This window comes from Carcharodon carcharias, chromosome 15 (assembly GCF_017639515.1).
Source record: "Carcharodon carcharias isolate sCarCar2 chromosome 15, sCarCar2.pri, whole genome shotgun sequence".
Lineage (NCBI taxonomy): Eukaryota > Metazoa > Chordata > Chondrichthyes > Lamniformes > Lamnidae > Carcharodon > Carcharodon carcharias.
In genome coordinates this window covers 23,035,383-23,055,044 of record NC_054481.1, presented here as the reverse complement: position 1 = coordinate 23,055,044, position 19,662 = coordinate 23,035,383, and the positions used below count along the sequence as shown (strand labels likewise).

The window sequence follows — 19,662 nt, the reverse complement described above, 5'->3', positions numbered from 1 at the left end:
ATCTTCAGACAGGCACCCCCAACCCCTTGATCTCTTGAGAAGATTATCTGAAAGTCAAGATGGAAATCTGTGACATGATATTAGGATACTGGTGAGAATGTGCAGTTGTGGTTTGTTATATGTGAAGTAACCAAAATGCAGGAGTGCATGGTGAAGCTGCATTGAAGAATGGGTTCCAGACATGCTCAGCTCCTTGACAAATAGCACGATCAAGAATGGTTATGTCATCTGTAGAGTAACAAAACATTTTTAAGTGACACATACCCCACAGAGAAACTGACTTTAAGACAACCAAGATGGTCATGTTCAGAGGGAGTAAAAGTGAAAAGAATTTCATGCTGGGACAATTGAAGGTTAGCGAGAAATGCTTAATAAGAATTATCCACAAAATTGGATACAGGCAAAGGGACAGCTGGAGTACCTTTTCAGTCAATGCATAATCTGTTGCTTTAATTGCATGCATTTATATGATAATAGCCAAGAAATTAACTCCACTTCCACAAAAGGATAAGAATATCATTGAGTAAGGTGATCTTCAGATGGGGAAATGCCAATCCAAATCGATAGTAATCAGGTCATTATAGTGGCTTTACTATGCTATCTATGGCATGTAATCAAGAAATTAGGGAAATTAGTTTGTAGTTTAAGAATATCTAGGTTGCCTAAAACTCAGTTGTGAGGCATCAATAAGGATAGTTCCTTCTCAAACAGAGGAATTGAAAGAAATGGTACTTTTCACAATATTATGCAATTCTTATGGAATTAGTAGGCATAGCATGAAGCCACCTGGCAGAGAAGTTATTTCTCTTCTCTTTCTGGAAAAACACAGACAATACATAAAAAATTGAAGTCTCCTGGCTACGGTTTCTGTGTTGACATTTCTAAGTCAATAGGACAGTATTTTGTACTCTCCTATCTATACAAATGTCTAGTAATGGCTAACAAATGCCCCCTAGCATGAAGGTAAACTAAATGGTGACCTTGGGTTTTGAATTGACGGACAGGGGGTGGTGACACCTTGGATAGGGATCCTGTCCTGCAGTAATTTGAACAAGCGATTGATTATTAACTGGGACAGCCATATAAATATGATGTTTACAAGAGCAGTTAAAAGTCTTTATGTCCTGTAACAAGTAACTCACCTCCTGACTCCCCAAAGTCTATTCACATCTACAAGGCACAAGACAGGGATCTGATGGAATACTCTCCACTTGCCAGGATGAGTGAAACTCCAACCACACTCAAGAAGCGTGACACCACTTGATTGACATCCTGCCCACCATCTTAAATATTTACTCCGTCTACCTCCAGTGCACAGTGGCAGCCATGTGTGCTATCCCACCCACCACCTTAAACATTCAATCCCTCCAGCTCCAGTGCATAGTGGCAGCCATGTGTACTATCTACAAACCTCCAGTGCACAGTGGCAGCAATCTGTACAAGGTGTACTACAGTAATTTGCTATGACTTCTTCCACAGCATTTTCCAAACCAGTGACCTCTACCACTAGAAGTTTCAGACGAATGGACCCTTGTAGAAGCCTGCACATGACTTTAACGTGGGGACCTTGGGCGCCAGCATTGTCCACACGCTCTTGACAGGTTGGTGATCAGATTTTGGTGACGTGTGGAGCCACGCTAACCTGGACCACCTTGCCGTCACATCCTATTTCCAATTTATATAGTCCCAAGCATAGAGGAGGGAAACTAATGGTTTACCTCTAGCCAACCTATTGATTTTTTGTGTAGTTGGCACTTTATCGCTGTTTGGGAGCTGTCTGTTGTGTAAGGGACTGTTACACAGCTGGTCGCTCGGGCCCCGGGGAGGGACTAAGTTTTTACTTCTTGCGCTTTCTGTTAAATGTAAACAGGCTTCACCACCCGCCACCTACCACATGACAAGGTTTCAACAAGGGAAAGTATAGTTGGGCCGAGAAAGACAACTTCAAAGCTCACAAAGGTCGAAGTTATTTTAAGATATTTTGGAGTTCATTCAGCAAGTTGCTGAGATCTAACAAACTGCAACAACTCCTGTCGCCAGTTTACGGTGCAGGATGTCGATTGTAAGTGTTTTCCCTTTGGATACCGTCACCCTGGTTTTGTTTGGGGTTCTGACCATTATCCTCCTCGTGTATTTTAACACCGGGTCTAAATCTCATGGAATCGTCAACTTTCCTCCGGGTCCCGCTCCTCTCCCAGTGATTGGCAACCTGCACATGTTGGATCTGAAGAAGCTGCACAAATCTTTGATGGAGGTAAGAGGGAACCAGATTCTTACAGTAAACGGGAAACCTGTTTGTTACCTCTGTTTAGCGCCTCGAGAAGTTCACTTCTGCCCCAAAGGCGCTACATGAATGCAAATTGTTGACACACTGAAAACCAACCAGAGAGCAGCTGGTTTCTCCCCAGAGGCAATGCTGGTAAATTGTCATCATGTTGGGCAGGGAAAGAAACTGGTTGTAGTGTTGTTCCCTGTATTCCTACACCTCTCCACCACTTTGGCTGTTTGCCAAGTGGACATATGTGTATAAGACTGAAGGAACAGTGGTATTTCCAGTGCAATTGAGGTAGCGGCTTAGTTGAGGTGTCAGTGTCTTTACTGCTAACCATGATCAACGAGATATCAATTGAAAGATAATATGAAGATCACCCCAACCACCCCCTTTAAAGAGGCACTAATAATAAGCCATAACAAAGTTGAAAGGAAGCTTTCATTAAAATGTCTTGGGAGCGGGTGACGATACACTTCTGCCCTGACGGTGTCCACGAGTTGCAGAAGCCTCAAAGAGGGCATTGTGTACACCATCACCAGGGGCATAATGGTGCAGCACAGCCCCACGACATGGAGCACCATCTTCTCTATCAGCCTCATTGGATGTAGGCATGCTGTTTCATACTACCTTGTAGAGCAAGAAAGGGAGAGAGGGAGGGCAAAGCATCACTGAGCGTGTTGCATTGTGTTTGGGTGATGTGTCTGTCATAGTTGAATAGCTGAAGGTACGTGGCGGTTGCAAGAGGTGGGTTTCAGCTGGCATCTTTGTGAAATGTGGGAGGGTGAGGTGGAATTTATGTGAATGTTAGTCATAAGTCCTGAGAGCTAATGAGAAAGGGCGCTGTACCGCATTGAGCAGTGTGAGAGGTGTGGTGAATAGGAGATGTTATATGAAGATACATTCACTAACCTTAGGCACACAGAGGAGGCCATTAAGTTCTTCCAGCACTGAAGCCAGGTTCTCAGGGTCTGACTCCAGGCATTGACCTCCCTTGCTAGCTACATCTATACCCTTTGGAGGATTTGCATCCTCCCCCTACCCCTCCATGGCAACATGGCCTCTCTCCTCTGTTCAGTAGATGACTAATGCTTCCAGTAATATATTAGTAAAGATGGCAGGTATTGCTGAGCCCTGGTGTTTCATTTCTTTTCTACAGAATTGCAGCAATAGCAGCCTCCTGTGATTCAGTGCAGCATCCTGCTAAGAAGGAGAGAGTGCCTTTAGGATCTTGAGGCTCACTGCAACATGTGCTAGTCTCATACAGTCTTCAGATTTTATTCTTCAGAAAGATTTACAAGCCTTTGAGTGATGAAATTTCTCCTTTTCTCGGTCCTGAATGGCTGACCACTTATTCTGAGACTGCAGCCCTGTGTTCTTGATTTTGCAGCCAGGGGAATGATTTTCTCTTCAGCTACCCTGTCGAACCCCGTAAGATTTTGAATATGATTAACTTGGATCACCTCTCATTCTTTGAAACTCCAGGGCATATCCCATTAGTTTAATTAATCTCATAAAACAAACCCCTCTTCCAGGAATCACATTCCACACCCAGAAATGGGAGCAGGTGAATTTTTAGCCCTAAAAGTGCTATTGGAAGGAAATGCAGAGATAGTTTGACTTTTTAATTATTTTCTTAAACATACTACCAGACCTACCTATGACAGAAAACCAATCAATTTGTGGTGCGTCCTTCTGACCTGGGACTAGTTAATAATCTCAAGAGTTTACAGACAACAACTATCACTTGGCCACACAGAGGACTGTATTAGTGACTTTAAAGGATAAGCAGGTGAGAAGCACAGCACAATAATAGACCAGATCCCAGATAACCCATGGGAAACATCACAAGTGATGTAGTAGTCATCATCAAATATTTTGACTGAAATAAATATTGAATTGTTCTGAAGTATTTTGGATATCTGATAGTTTAATTGTATTGATGTATATTATTGAGAGAAGCAACACACAACGTGCTGTGTAAAAATTTGTCTTCATTGGTCATGCAAATCTGTTCCTTTTGTTCTAGCTATCTGAGAAGTACGGCACAGTTTTCAGCATCAAGCTAGGACCCAGAAAAGTGGTGGTGCTGACTGGCTATGAGGCAGTGAAGGATGCACTTGTCAACCATGCAGAGGAATTTGGTGAAAGAGCACGCATCCCAATATTTGAATTATTTTCAAAGGGAAATGGTAATTCTCACCTTTAACTTTCTTATTGTAAAATCTACAAGTTAAATTCTAGTTGCATTCTGTCCTGGCTCAGATGATTAATAATTTTCAGAGTTAAGCTAAAGTTGATTTTTCTAAAGGCTAACATTTTAAAGAACTTTGAAAGATAAAAATGACCCTCTGAATAAGATTGATATTGGCACTGTTTCAAAGAAGAGCAAGGGAGTTATTGCTAGTGTTCTGGTCAATATTTATCCTTCAGTCAACATCACTAAAATACAGATTATATGGCCTTTGTCATATTATTTGTGGAAGCTTGCTGTGCGAAGATGGGCTACCACCCTTTCCATGTTACAGTGGTGACTGGACCTCAAAAGCACCCTATTGACTGTAAAGCATTTGGGACATCCAGAGGCTGTAAAAGACCCTATAGAAATGCAAACCTTCCTCAGTCCACTGCTTTCTGTTTCCCGCACCAGCCATTCCATGGATTCTTGGAGGAAGGTTGTCAATTAATGCTGCGTATTACAAGAGCCACAGTGATTACTTCTTTCTAATGGGTTTAATTGTAGGTATTATTTTTGGTCATGGGGAGTCATGGAAGCAAATGCGAAGGTTCACCTTAACCACGTTACGAGATTTTGGAATGGGCAAAAAAACCATTGAAGACAAAATAATTGAGGAAACCGATTTTCTGATAAAAATGATTGATTCTTATAAAGGTGAGTTTCTGTGAGGTAAGTGAACAGAATGATCAGTGTTTCTTTTCTCTGCGTGCTTGTAATTATTTATAAATGCAGATAAGCATTAAAGAATCACAGAAATCTATATCACAGAGAGAGGATATTTGGTCTATTGTGACCCTGCTAGCTTTCTGCTAGAACATTCCAAAGTAATCCCACTTATTGCTGGGTGCCCATAGCATTGTCCCTTCCTCTGAGGTGAATCAAGGGTTTCTCCCGCTACTGACGTGACCAACTGGTTTTTTACTTTCTCGTTTATTCGACTCTCAATTCCTGTCCTCCATTCTAGCCAGAGTCTTTGCTACCTTCTGTCTACTTTCCTTTAACAGCCTAGGGAACAAGCTCAGTGTCTTTCCAGACGAGTGATACAATTGTGATTTGGTAAAAAGGATCAGCGCTAAATTGTGTGTGATTTTTCCTTTTTTTGCAGGCCAACCCTTTAATCCAACCATCAAACTGAACGCTGCTGTGGCCAACATAATTTGCTCTATAGTTTTGGGGGATAGATTTGATTATGAGGATGAAACGTTTATCAGTTTAGTAAAGAGAGTGAACGAAAACATTCAACTCGCTGGTTCGACTATGGTCCAGGTAAATCTAATTTTGCATTAGCGACAGAAATACATTCCAGTAAAGAACTTTTGGAACTAACAGTAGCTGGAATGAAGTCTTGGGGAGGGTGTGGTGCAAAATATTAGTGAGGTTTCTTTTTTTTTATGTGGCTGGTTAATTTAGGGAAGAACATTAGTCACAATTTTGAGTTACATCCTATTTAATCATCTAATTTAATATGGAGGGTAAAAAAACTCAGGATTTTCCAGACAAAAACTCTCTTAAGCTACTTGCTGCAGAAATGCACCTTAATAACTTAACAGGAGGTTATTCTGTCAGCTGTGTTTGAGAACCTTTGGATTATGGAACCAGGACAAGAAAGTAGTTTTTGTGACAGCGGTCAGCCAGGTTATAATTTAATGGGAGATCTGGCAGAAGGGATTGAATGGCCTACTGTTCCTGTGTTGCTATTTTAAAAAATGGAATGTTGCAAATCTGAACTCAAAAGCAACAGGTTGGAAATGATCTACTGAAGACACATGTCAACATTTTGTTCTAGAGCTGTTTGATAGGATGATCACTAATGAATGCACATTTTGGGCACTTTAAAGCGGCAGCTGCATAATATTTAATATTCCACATTATATTTAATATAATGTTTTTGGCTGCAGTAGAGTGCTTCAGTTGGAGTTTGGTGACTGAGGGAGTTTAAGGGTTAAATTCCATCTAAAGCCTAGTCTCTCTCTAGTTTAGCAGTTAACTAACAGTTGCTGTTCGGGTTGGAAAAAAGTGAGTTTTAATCCAGCCTTAAAGCAGGGCTCATTCAGGTTCTGCTTGCAGCTGCAACTAGTTATCTGGATAACTGGTGTAACCAGGTTTTCCAAGGCTAGGTTCAGTGAGTATAAATGTAGGCTATCTCATAGTGCTGACTTTGTCTGCACTGGAGTGCTATTTTTGGCTGCATTAGGGTGCTTCAGTTGGAGTTTGGTGACTGAGGGAGTTCGGAGAGGAAGTGCTTCTTTCCTTTTCTACTTTTCCTCAAAGGAGAGTGGTGGCCTTGGTAAGTAGGACTTGGTGAGTAAAGTATAAAAGTAAAATATTTTTAAACAAGTTTCCATACTTGAATTCAACTGAAGTGCCAGGAATAAGGGAAATCTAGGGCCAATATAATAAAGTAATGTAAATAATCAAAAGTAGAATAATGTTAACATAAGGGAAGTAGAGTTAAGTCATGGCAGAGTAGCTCACTCGAGTGGACTGCGTGTCCTGTAATATGTGCAAAGTCATGGATGCTACCAGTGCCCTAGATGACCACATGTGCAGGAAGTGCTGCCAGCTGCTGAAACTTGAGCTCTGGGTTTCAGAGCTCAAGCAGAGGCTGGAGTCTCTGAGGCACATCCGGGAGGCTGAGAGCTAGGTGGATAGCACGTTCAGAGAGGTGGTCACACTGCAGCTTAAGAGCCTGATGACAGAGAGGGAATAGGTGACCACCAGGCAGTCCAAGAGAAGTAGGCAGTTAATGCAGGAGTCCCCTGGGATCCCACTTACAAATTGGTTTTCCATTTTGGAAGCTGTTGAGGGAGCTGGTTCTTCAGACGAGCGCAGTCAGAGCCAGGTTTGTGGCATCACATGTGTCTCAGATTTACGGAAGGGGAGGGAAAATAAAGAAGATCAATATTGATAAGGGATTCATCAGTTAGGGGAACAGACAGGCATTCCTGTGGCCATAGACGTGACTCGAGGATGGTTTATTGCCTCCCTGGTGCCAGGGGCAAGGATTTCACAGAGCAGCTGCAGGACATTCTTTCGGGGGTGGGATAAGGCACGCCCAGTGTGACGCGCAACCGGAAGCGCTAAGCGCTCCCTGTGCGGGCGAGGGGAGGAGGGAGAGTCAGGGCCTGCGTTTTCCACGCATGTGTGCAAAAGAGCACAGAAATCTCCCTGAGGCACGGAGCGGCCTCAAGGAGTTCAATTTCATTGTGAAAACCTGCAAATAAGATTTGAAAAAATTATTCAGACATGTCCCCTCTTGTGACAGTGTGTATGGATTTAATTAAAAATTTTTAATTAATTTATAAAACCTTCATGAAACCTCATCCCGCCCGTGGAGGAGGTTCCATGAAAAATGCGAAGGCCGACTGTTCTCTTTGCCCGCCCGCCAACCTCAAGTTTGGATGGGGAAACCTGAGAATCAATTTAATTAGTTAATTAATGGCCTTAATAGGCCTTTGACAGTTCTGTCAGCGCGCAGCTGACTCTGCTGAGGGCCCGCTGAACTGAGGAGTTATAATGGGGGAGTTTAATTACTCAAATGTAGACTGGGACAGTGGTAGTGTAAATGGCGGAGAGGGGCAATAGATCCTAGATTGTGTTCAGGAAAGTTTTCTACAGCAGCATGTGTCCGATCCAACAAGATGGATGCACTGTTGAGCCTGGTTCTTGGAAATGAGGTGGGCCAAGTCGATCAAGTGTCAGTGCAGAATCATTTAGGATCGTTGTATGTTTTAGGATGATGATAGAAAGGGATGACAGGCAATCCAGAGTAAAAATAATTAGCTGGACGAGAGCTGACTTTGGTGAGGCAAGAACGGAGCTGGGCCAGATGGGCTGGAATGAAAGAATGACGGGAAAAACTGTAGCTGAACAATGGACTGCCTTCAAAAAAGAATTAGTTTGGGCACAGTGAAAGAAAATTCCATCAAAAGGGAAAGGTAGGAAAACAAATCCAGAGCTCCTTGGATAAAAAGGGGAATAGAAATTAGGATAAAGAAGAAAATGTGTGCTTATGACAGGTGTCAGGTAGAAAATACAATTGAGAACCAAGAGGAATACAGAAGGTTGCGAGGGTAGGTGAAAAACCATATTAGAGAAGCAAAGATGGATTATGAGAAAAGACTGGCAGCCAACATAAAGTCTTCTATAGGCATATAAATAGTAAAAGGGTAGTAAAAGGAGGAGTAGGGCCGATTTGGGACCTAAAAGGGAATTTACACATTGATGAAGGGGCCATGGCTGAGGTATTAATTGAATACTTTGCATCCGTCTTTACCAAGGAGGTAGATGCTACCCAGGCAATGCTGCCAGACAAGGAAACTGTCAACAGAAGAGTTCAAAATTGCTAAGGAGGAAGAGTGGAATAGACTGTCGGTACTTAAAGTTGACAAGGCACCAGGGACCAGATGAGCTGCATCCAAGTATATTGAAGGGAGCGAGAGTAGAAATTGCAGGGGCACTGGCAATAATCTTTCAGTCTTCCGTAGATTCCGGGGGATTGCCAGAGGACTGGAGAATTGCAACTATTATGATAAAAGCAAAAAACTGAGGATGCTGGAAATCGAAAACAAAAACAAAAATAAAAATAACTGGAAAAACTCAGCAGGTCTGACAGCATCTGTGGAGAGGAACACATTTAATGTTTCGAGTCTGAATGACTCTTCAACAAAACTAAGAAACAATAGAAGAGGTGAAATATAAGCTGGTTTAAGTGGGGATGGGACATGTAGAGCTGGATAGAGGGCCAGTGATATGTGGAGATAGCCAAAAGATGTCATAGACAAAAGGACAAAGAGGTGTTGACGGTGGTGATATTAGCTAAGAAATGTGCTAATAGGGGACATTAAGCATGGATAGTAGGACGAGTAAGGTACAGAGAGCCCTATTCGGGTGGGGTGTGGGGAAGGGATTGAAATAGGCTAAAAGGTAGAGATAAAACAATGGATGGAAATACATTTAAAAATACTCGAAATAATTGGGAAAAGAAAAATCTATATAAATTATTGGAAAAAAAGGGGGATCGGAAAGGGGGTGGGGATGGAGGAACGAGTTCATGATCTAAAATTGTTAATCTCAGTATTCAGTCAGAAGGCTGTAAAGTGCCTAGTTCGAAGATAAGGTGCTGTTCCTCCAGTTTGTGTTGAGCTTCACTGGAACAATGCAGCAGACCAAGGACGGACATGTGGGCATGAGAGCAGGTTGGAGTGTCGAAATGGCAAGCAACAGGGAGGTCTGGGTCATGCTTGCAGACAGACCGATGGTGTTCGCAAAGCGGTCACCCATCTGTGTTAGGTCTCTCCAATGTAGAGGAAACCGCATTGGGAGCAACGAACGCTGTAGATAATTGAGGCAAGTGCAAGTGAAATGCTGCTTCACTTGAAAGGAGTGTTTGGGCCCTTGGACGGTGAGGAGAGGGGAAGTAAAGAGGCAGCTGTTGCACCTTCTGCGATTGCAAGCGAAGGGCCTTGGGAGTGGTGTTGATGTGTAGGGGGTGATGGAGGAGTGGACCAAGCTATCCCGGAGGGAACGATCTCTGCAGAATGTTGCAGGGGTGTGGGGTGAAGGGAAGATGTGTTTGGTGGTGGCATCATGCTGGAGTTGGTGGAGGAATTCTGCAGGGATCGTTCCCTCCAGGACACCTTGGTCCACTCCTCCATCACCCCCTACACTTCAAACCCCTCCCACGGCCAATATTATGCCCTTGTTCAAAAAAAGATTGTAAAGATAAGCCTAGCAATTACAGACCAGGCAGTTTAGCTTCAGTGGTGAACAAGATTCTGGAAACAATTATTCTGGATAGAATTAGTAGCCACATGCAAAAATATGGGTTGATAAAGAAGATCCAGCATGGATTTCTAAAGGGGAAATAGTTTAACTAACTTGCTGGAGCTCTTTGAAGAGGTAACAGAAAAGGTTGATGAGGGTAATGCTGTTGATGTGGTGTACATGGACTTTCAAAAGGCATTTGATAAAATGCCACACAACAGACTTGGGAGAAAAAGTTATTGCTCATGGAATAAAATGTGCGGTAGTAACATGGATACAAAATTGTTTGAAAAATAGGAAGCCGAGAGTAATGGTCAATGGATATTTTTCTGGCTGGAGGAAGGTTTGTAGCAGAGTTCCCCAGGGGTCGGTACTGGGACCCTTGCTTTTCCTAAGAGAAGATGGTCTAGATCTTGGTGTGCAGGGGACAAATTGAATCTCTGCAAATAATTCGACGATTGGGAGTGTTGTGAAGTGCAAGGACGACTGTGCAGAACTTCAAAAGGACACAGACAAGTTGGTGGAGTGGGCAGATAGGTGGCAGATAAAGTTCAATGTGGAGAAGAGTGAGATGATGCCTTTTGGTAGGAAGAACATGGACAGATGACACTAAATAAGGAGTGAAATTTTGAAGGGGTTGCAGGAGCAGAAAGACCAGGGTGTATATATGCATAGATCATTGAAGGATTATGGCAGGACTGGTGGAGAGAGCAGTTAATAAAGCATAAATAAGCCTTTTTTGTTACCTCTTCAAAAAGCTCCAGCAAGCTAGTTAAATGATTTTCCCCTTTAGAAATCCATGCTGACTCTTCTTTATCCACCCATATTTTTCCATGTGGCTACTAATTCTATCCAGAATAATTGTTTCTAGAATCTTGCCCACCACTGAAGTTAAACTGACTGGCCTGTAATTGCTGGGCTTATCTTTACAATCCTCTGCTTTATTAATAGGGGCATAGAGTACAAGAGCAGGGAGGTTATGCTGAATTTATATAAGACAATTGTTGGACCTCAGCTGGAGTATTGTGTACAGTTCTGGGTGCCACATTTTAGGAAGGATGTGAACACATTGGAGAGAATGCAGAAGAGGTTTCCAAGAATGGTTCCAGGGATGAGAAACTTCAGCTATGAGGATAGATTGGAGAAGTTGGACTGTTCCCCTTTGGAGAGAAGAAGGCTAAGAGGAGAGTTGATAGAAATGCTCAAAATCATGAGGGGTCTGGACAGGAGTAGATAGGGCGAAGCTCTTCCCGTTCATAAAAGGATCAAGAACGAGAAGGCACAGATTTAAAGTGATTTGCAAAAGAAGCACATGTGATGTGAGAAAAAACTTTTCCACACAGCGAGTGGGTCAGTCTGGAATTTACTGCCTGTCATTAGAAGATTATTTAAATAGAAGCAACGTGCGGGGGTACGGGGAAAAGGCAGGGCAATGGCACTATGTCATAATGCTCATTTGGAGAGCCAGCACAGACATGATGAGCCGAATGACATCCTTCTGTGCCATTAAGATTCTGTGATTTATTTATTGCAGGTTTCTAATTACAGAATACTGACATGAGGAGATTATTGGTTTTCTTTGACATTAACATACATATCATCACCTTATTTCTATTTCATAGATGTACAATGCATTTCCCTTCTTGGGATTCCTTCCTGGATATCTATCTCAATTATTCTCCAACTCCCAGCAGAATATTGCTTTCTTCAAGAACCTCTTCAATGAAAACTATCGGGAACCAAATGTGAATGACCTGAGGAGTTTTATTGAGGCGTTCGTGTTGAGACAACAGCAGGTAGAAACTCCGTTCCCCTCTTAAGACGTACTGTAGAAATTCTATAGGCTATGTTTGTTTTTGGCGGGAGAAAAGGCAACTTCGTTCAACTGGCATGACATGATGGGCTGAATGGCCACCTGTGGTGTAAATGTAGGATTTCATGTAAATGGTTTGAACAGAGTCACACTATTAAAAAGAAAGAGCTGTCATTTGCATTGTGCCTTTCAGAACCCCAGAATGTCCCAAAGCACATTGTAGCCAATTAAATGTTTTTGAAGTGCAGTCATTGTTTGTGATGTGGATTCAACCAACATCACTAAAAGGGATTACCTAGTCATTACTACATTGCAAGTTGTGCAATGCTCAAAGTGATTGCATTTTTCCTACATTATAATAGTGACTGCACTCAGAAAACAGTTTATATTAGCTGTAAAATGCTTTGGGACATCCTAAGGACATGAAAGGCAATGGAAGTGCACCAGGGAGAACTCCCCTTCTTTCCCTTGTAATGCATCCACCTGGGACAACAGACTGGGCCTCGTTTTAACATCTTATCTGAAAGTGACACCTCTGACAGTGCAGCATACCCTCAGTACCACACTGGAGTAATCCCCCTGCTGCCTCTTATTCCTGGCCCCCTTCCTGTGCTACATTTCCCAGTTTCAGGTTAATTATGTATCATATGCCGTATTCTACAGATTCCAATCCTAATTCTGAGTTCTTGTGGTGTTAATTCTCGTAGGAATCGGACAATCCCAATTCATACTTCCATGAAAACAACTTAACATACACCACAACCAACCTGTTTGCTGCAGGGATGGAGTCCACCTCGACCACAATTCGTTGGGGAATGCTCCTGATGATGAAATATCCAGAGATTCAGAGTAAGTAGCAGTTGGATTGACTCCTCTCTGGAGCTGATCTTGTATCATTTTGTATGCTTCATATTCCTGGGTTACCCTGGGTGTGATTTTGAACTTGCCTGAATAAAGCTATAACTGTATTTCCAATCATTTTAAAAATGTAAAAGCAAAATACTGTGGATGCTGGAAATCTGAAACAAAAACAAAAATAGCTGGAAAAACTCAGCAGGTCTGACAGCATCTGCGGAGAGGAACACAGTTATTGTTTCGAGTCCGAATGATGAAGAGTCGAAACATTAACTGTGTTCCTCTCCGGAGATGCTGTCAGTCCTGCTGAGATTTTCCAGCCATTTTTATTTTTAAAATGTGCTTGGTTTGCAGGAAAAGTTCACGAGGAAATTATCAGTGTTATTGGATCAGAACGATCTCCCAGAGCTGAAGATCGGAAAAATTTGTCATACGCTGATGCAGTGATCCACGAAATCCAGAGGTTTGGTGACATTTTGCCATTGAACGTCACACATGAAACCACAGTGGACTTAAACTTCAAAGGATTCTTCATTCCAAAGGTACCCTAGGGGAAGTATGGCCACAACTGGGGCCTGATATTCTGACATTTAATGGGGGTCGGGAAAGGAGTGGGGTAGGGGAGGAAGTGAGCTCTCAAAGTTGTATCTAATTGCATTGTGCACCATTAGGGAATAAGCGGATAGCTCTCATAACTTCTATGTACCAAGTTATACATAATCCTTTAATGTGGCGATGTCTGGGGTGTTTTATTATTAAAGTCGCATGTTGTTGTTAAGTTGGTAATGGAGAAAGAGCAGAGTGGGAATAACTGAACAACTCTTTCAAAGACAAAAACAGAATTACCTGGAAAAACTCAGCAGGTGTGGCAGCATCGGCGGAGAAGAAAAGAGTTGACGTTTCGAGTCCTCATGACCCTTCGACAGAACTTGAGTTCGAGTCCAAGAAAGAGTTGAAATATAAGCTGGTTTAAGTTGAAATATATATCTCCGCCCCCCACACACACACTTTAAACCAGCTTATATTTCAACTCTTATCCATAAATCTTTATTGTGGCGATGTCTGGGGTGTTTTATTATTAAAGTCGTATGTTGTTGTTAAGTTGGCAATGGAGAAAGAGCAGAGTGGGAATAACTAAACAACTCTTTCAAAGAGTTCCACCGGAACGATAGACTGAAAGGCTCTTTCTGTGTGAATAGTTTTGGTAATTCCTTTTGAATATAACAATGAAATCATATTGAAATGATATTTGAATACTTTAGGGAACACACGTGATTCCATTGCTGTCCTCTGTGCTGTACGATAAAACCCAATGGGAAAAACCAAATGAGTTCAACCCGTCTCACTTTCTGGATGCTGAGGGCAAGTTTGTGAAGAGAGATGCCTTCATGCCTTTCTCTGCAGGTAGCACAGCTTATTAGTTTTTGGATTATATATTGGTGGAATTTTCCCTCCCTTGTTGGGGAAAATAAAATGGAAATGTAGCATTAAGGAAATTGTATTTCTAATATCTTTTAGGAGGTTGGGGTGGTTGTGGGACTGCAAAGTAATGGGCTACTGTCAAAGCAGAGTCTGACTCAATATCTGTGCACATAGTTTTTAAGAGGGCGAGTGAGCAATTCGGAGCAGGAATCTGTGCTAATTTGCCTTTTTCCTAAGACTGCCAAAAGCTGAGACCAGCTAATGAAACACAGACTGGGAATTAATGGAACATCGATTGATTAAAAATACACCTTCAAAATTTCAGGATATTATAAAATACATCACGCCAATGTCTTTGAATCTTAGTCAACATTGAAATGTAGGGAAACACTGCAGACCGTCCAAGATGAATGCAGGTCTCATCAGGGATTTAGTGCCAAATGTTGAGGTGCAGGAGCTCCAAGGAAATATGTTGGCCATATCAATTCTAAGTCAACTATTACATTCTGTTCCTATGTATTAATCATTTGAGTCCCTAAACGTCAGTAAAACTAAGCTTTTTAAGTGAAAAATATTAGTGCCGATATTCATTTTATTTCAAACCATGTAGTATTTTGCATCATTAGACATTAGCATAGCTAGAATTTCATTATGCAACAGTTTAATGGTTTAATGCCAGCCTATTAAAACCACGAATTACAGAAAACTTTACTTCTGACTGGGGGATGGTATGTAGAGGCGAACTAATTTTCCTGATTTATATTAATAACCTAGACCTGGGTGTACAGGGCACAATTTCAACATTTGAAAACAATGCAAGACTTGGAAGTATTGTGAATGGTGAGGAGGACAGTGATAGACTTCAAGAGGACAGGGGAGAGCTGTACAGGAGGGTTACTGCTGTGTGGCTGCTGCCGCACATTGACTCAGAGACATTCGGCAGCAGCTGCATGAGGGTCGGGACCCTGGGCCCGGCCTTCTCTCCACCACCTCTTAATCTCCCCAGGCTCCGGATTCACAGCCACACCGCGAGCTCCGGACATTCCAGTCAACTCTTAACATCCGGCTTGAACTGAAAGTCCAGGGCCTCGAGGCTAAACTTGCCATTGTGCCCCAGATAATAACGCAGGTAGAAACCATTCGACATTGTCCCCGCACCGGCAGCCTCTGCGTCACAAATCACGCAGCCCCACGTGGTTGCGAGAGGATATTCGTGCAGTTTTGATTGTTCCCACTGATGAGCCTTGCATGTGTTACTCCTGGAAACAAGTAGCTTCAATATTGGAGGCAGTGAGGATTAAAATCAATACCAATCTTACAGACTGAAAACAAAAACAGAATTACCTGGAAAAACTCAGGTCTGGCAGCATCGGCGGAGAAGAAAAGAGTTGACGTTTCGAGTCCTCATGACCCTTCGACAGAACTTGAGTTCGAGTCCAAGAAAGAGTTGAAATATAAACTGGTATAAGGTGTGTGTGGGGGTGGGTGGGGGAGCAGAGAGAGAGAGAGAGAAAAGTGGAGGGGGGTTGTGGTTGCAGGGAGAAACAAGCAGTGATAGAAGCAGATCATCAAAAGATGTCAACAACAATAGAACAAAAGAACACATAGGTGTTAAAGTTGGTGATATTATCTAAACAAATGTGCTAATTAAGAATGGATGGTAGGGCACTCAAGGTATAGCTCTAGTGGGGGTGGGGAGAGCATAAAAGATTTTAAGATATTTAAAAATAATGGAAATAGGTGGGAAAAGAAAAATCTATCAAATTTATTGGAAAAAAAAGGAAGGGGGAGACAGAAAGGGGATGGGGGATGGAGCTCACGACCTAAAGTTGTTGAATTCAATATTCAGTCAGGAAGGCTGTAAAGTGCCCAGTCGGAAGATGAGGTGTTGTTCCTCCAGTTTGCGTTGGGCTTCACTGGAACAATGCAGCAAGCCAAGGACAGACATGTGGGCAAGAGAGCAGGGTGGAGTGTTAAAATGGCAAGCGACAGGGAGGTTTGGGTCATTCTTGCGGACAGACCACAGGTGTTCTTCAAAGCGGTCACCCAGTTTACGTTCTTAATTAGCACATTCGTTTAGATAATATCACCAACTTTAACACCTATGTGTTCTTTTGTTCTATTGTTGTTGACATCTTTTGATGATCTGCTTCTATCACTGCTTGTTTGTCCCTATAACCACACCACCACCCTCCACTTCTCTCTTTCTCTCTCCGCCACCCCCCCCCCCCCCCCCCCCCCCCCCCCCCCCGCCCCACACCACACACCTTAAACCAGCTTATATTTCAACTCTTTCTTGGACTCGAACTCAAGTTCTGTCGAAGGGTCATGAGGACTCGACACGTCAACTCCTTACTTCTCCGCCGATGCTGCCAGACCTGCTGAGTTTTTCCAGGTAATTCTGTTTTTGTTTTGGATTTCCAGCATCCGCAGTTTTTTTGTTTTTATTACAGACTGAAAATCCAGCTAAACAATTTAATTGGGTGGATTCCACTGAGATCAGTGCAAAGAAAAAAAATCAAGTGGGGCGTATGATGTATGGCCAAATAGCAAAGGGGAGTTTAATATCCAGTATTTAACTAGGAGGTACCGGAGATAAAATAGGAGGTATTGGAAGTGGGGTAAGGCTGGAGCCGGAAATACAGAAAATGACAATGACTTCTCCTAGCTACTAATCTTCAGGGACTGCTGGACATGCTCTGTTGGTAACAGGAAAAAGGTGGTGTTCCATTTTCTGGCATCTAAATTGGGTGAAGCAAGGATATGTTGGCTATTCGCACCATATATGCCTCCTATAGGCGTGGCGAGTAGCTACCGTACCATATACGTGCAATACATTAATCATGCATTCTCTCCTGTCGCCTTTTATGCAAATGTACACTATTAATGTCAATCTTGTGTTTTATGACAACAAATGCTGGATGATTTTTTTTAATGGTGAATTAGTCAGGACAATCCTATCATTCAGTTTGCCACATCTTAAGGATGTGTAAATTTTGTGTGAAAACTGAGAGCAGATAAAGATACGCTTCACTTTTTCCACGCTCACATTTCTTGTTGAACCCCCAGATTTGTTTATTCCGCAATACAGTTAAGATATTTTAGTTTCTCTGAATTTTCTGCCTTAAAACGATTTGAATAGATGTTTCACCACTTTACATTTTTCACTGCCCTCCTTCTGCACCTGTTACTGTTCTGATGTTGGTTTTAAAATTCACAGCTGACCTCCGGAATTTATACAAATGCTTCTTTCGTGAGTGATTTCACTTCCTTATCAATGTTTTGCATTGTTGTCAGGCAAGAGAGACTGGATTTGGACAAGCTCAATTGATCCAAGAGCTCTTTGAGTTAAGGGCAGGCGTCTAAACACCACAGGCATTGGTGGTAACTATTTGTTATGGTCCCTATGAATCATGCAGGGACGCAGATTGGTGGGTTACAGGACTAGCCATTAAAGCCTTAAAGATGCTCCAGCAGCGCTGCACCCTTGGGTCGTGGAGGTCAGAGCTGACTGGAATCGCACCTCTTCTAAGTTGAACGGGGCTGTGCCGTAGGTTTCTTCTTTCTCCTGATATCGCATCCTGAGCTCCTGAAGGGTTTCCTCTTGTATCTCCTCACAATGCATACTCATCTCACCTCATTGGTTGACCAGCAGATGTGTGATCAGTCCTTCATTGGCAAAGTTTAACTCTTACTATGCTGGCAGAGATCCCACCCACAGGCACGTCCTATGATCAGAACTATCTCCAACCAAGGTTAATGGCAGTGGGAACTGTTGCACCAGCTTCCTGTCCTGGCCGATGATCAGCCTCCGAAGAGATTGAAGATGATCTTGTATTCATTAGATTCCTATTACACAGATAGTGTATTGAACTGTGTGAAACCAAAACTACCAACTGTCCAAATATGCCCATAGATTGTGACATTAACACTTCTTGCAGCGAATATACTGCTAATATTTTTTATACTGTGGTCATTATAGGCTTGAACCCACAAGCCCCGGTGTTTGAGAGGTGATTGTGCTGCCCACCGAGCTCTGGCTGGCGCCTTAAATCATTAAGAAATTTATTTTAAATTTGAACAGACATGTAGACTGGTTGCAAGTCCTCAAGGCATGTTTGTTTCGATACTGCCGTATAGAAGAGCAATGCAACATTGGCTAGTTTAAAAATCATTCTGAATAACTTTGTTTCTTTGAAGAGCAGCTTTGAAATTTTTGCAATTGTTTTCTTTTTGCAGGTCGGAGGGCCTGTGTTGGTGAGACCCTGGCTAAGATGGAACTGTTCCTGTTCTTTACTGCTCTGATACAAAAGTTTAAGTTTCAAGTTCCACCGAATGTCATTGAATTGGGGCTCGAGTCTGGTGTGGGATTGACTTCATCCCCCAAGTACCCCTATGTGTGTGCTGTCCGTCGCTGATGTAAACATGATTTCATGATTTACCCAATTTTCCTTTTCTTCCTTTAATCACTTCTAGAAATGTGTGTGCGCGTGTTTTTTTTTTAATACAGTGGTTGTTAAGTTTGTCATTTTGTTGAGTCCTGCTGTGAGGTTTACACACCGTTCACAATACACTCTGTCCCGAATGGCCTCCTTCTTCACGGTAAAGATTCTTTGATTCTGTAATGCACAAAGAGGCGGGCATGTTCAGTAAAGTGAGAGATACACCAGGAGTTGTGAATTTCCGGAATGTGCTGGATGACTTATCCTGCCACCACCACCCCCCCACCACTCACCACCCCCCCCCCGCCGCCCCCCCCCCCACCCCCCACCCCCCACCACTCACCCAGCCCCCCCCCCCCCCCCCATTTGCATCACACGAACAACATTTGACCGTTAGTTATGTTATGCTGGATTTGCTGATTAATTGCCCATTGACCACCGTGAAGAAAGTATCTGTTCAAACTTAAACTGGAGAGATTCATCTAGGGAGCAGGGCAGTGAATTGGGGTGGGTGGGGATCGATTATTAAAGGTGTTTTTGCTAATTATGAGTGATGGATGAGTGCCAATTTTGGTGAAATCATTACCCTCTCGTTTATAAACATAATTACGGTTTCACTAAACCGATCAATAAGGATCAATCAGTCCCACCCTCCACCCATAGGCCCCTTTGTTTAATACACGATAGTGTGCAGTTATTTGGCTGTTCGCGGAGAAAAGATCACTCTTCCATGTGAATGTTAAGGTGAATGGATGTGTTCCTGGAGACTTCATCATGTGACCTCTCACCTCCAACTCGCCCGCCCCCATGCCACTGCCATTGGTTGCCCAACATGTCCATTCTCACAGTGGACTCC

The 19,662-nt window shown here is 42.7% G+C and overlaps 1 protein-coding gene across 1 annotated transcript; it reads left to right on the top strand.

Moving 5' to 3' along the window:
- The first annotated feature begins 1,861 nt into the window (after nt 1–1,861).
- On the top strand, nt 1,862–18,783 carry LOC121287860 (cytochrome P450 2K1-like). The gene is made up of 9 exons (XM_041205844.1): nt 1,862–2,254; nt 4,299–4,461; nt 5,013–5,162; nt 5,614–5,774; nt 11,897–12,070; nt 12,795–12,936; nt 13,297–13,484; nt 14,205–14,346; nt 18,604–18,783. Exons 1-9 carry the CDS (start codon nt 2,054–2,056, stop codon nt 18,780–18,782), a joined length of 1,500 nt encoding a protein of 499 aa, XP_041061778.1. The 5' UTR covers nt 1,862–2,053; the 3' UTR covers nt 18,783.
- Nucleotides 18,784–19,662: the final 879 nt, after the last annotated feature.

Bases quoted from the DNA above. Each gene is read 5' to 3' on its own strand.
- LOC121287860 (XM_041205844.1), top strand. From the start codon at position 2,054: ATGTCGATTGTAAGTGTTTTCCCTTTGGATACCGTCACCCTGGTTTTG. The intron at 5,775-11,896 runs GTAAATCTAATT...TCTATTTCATAG, and splicing joins CTGGTTCGACTATGGTCCAG to ATGTACAATGCATTTCCCTT. The intron at 12,937-13,296 runs GTAAGTAGCAGT...CTTGGTTTGCAG, and splicing joins GAAATATCCAGAGATTCAGA to GAAAAGTTCACGAGGAAATT.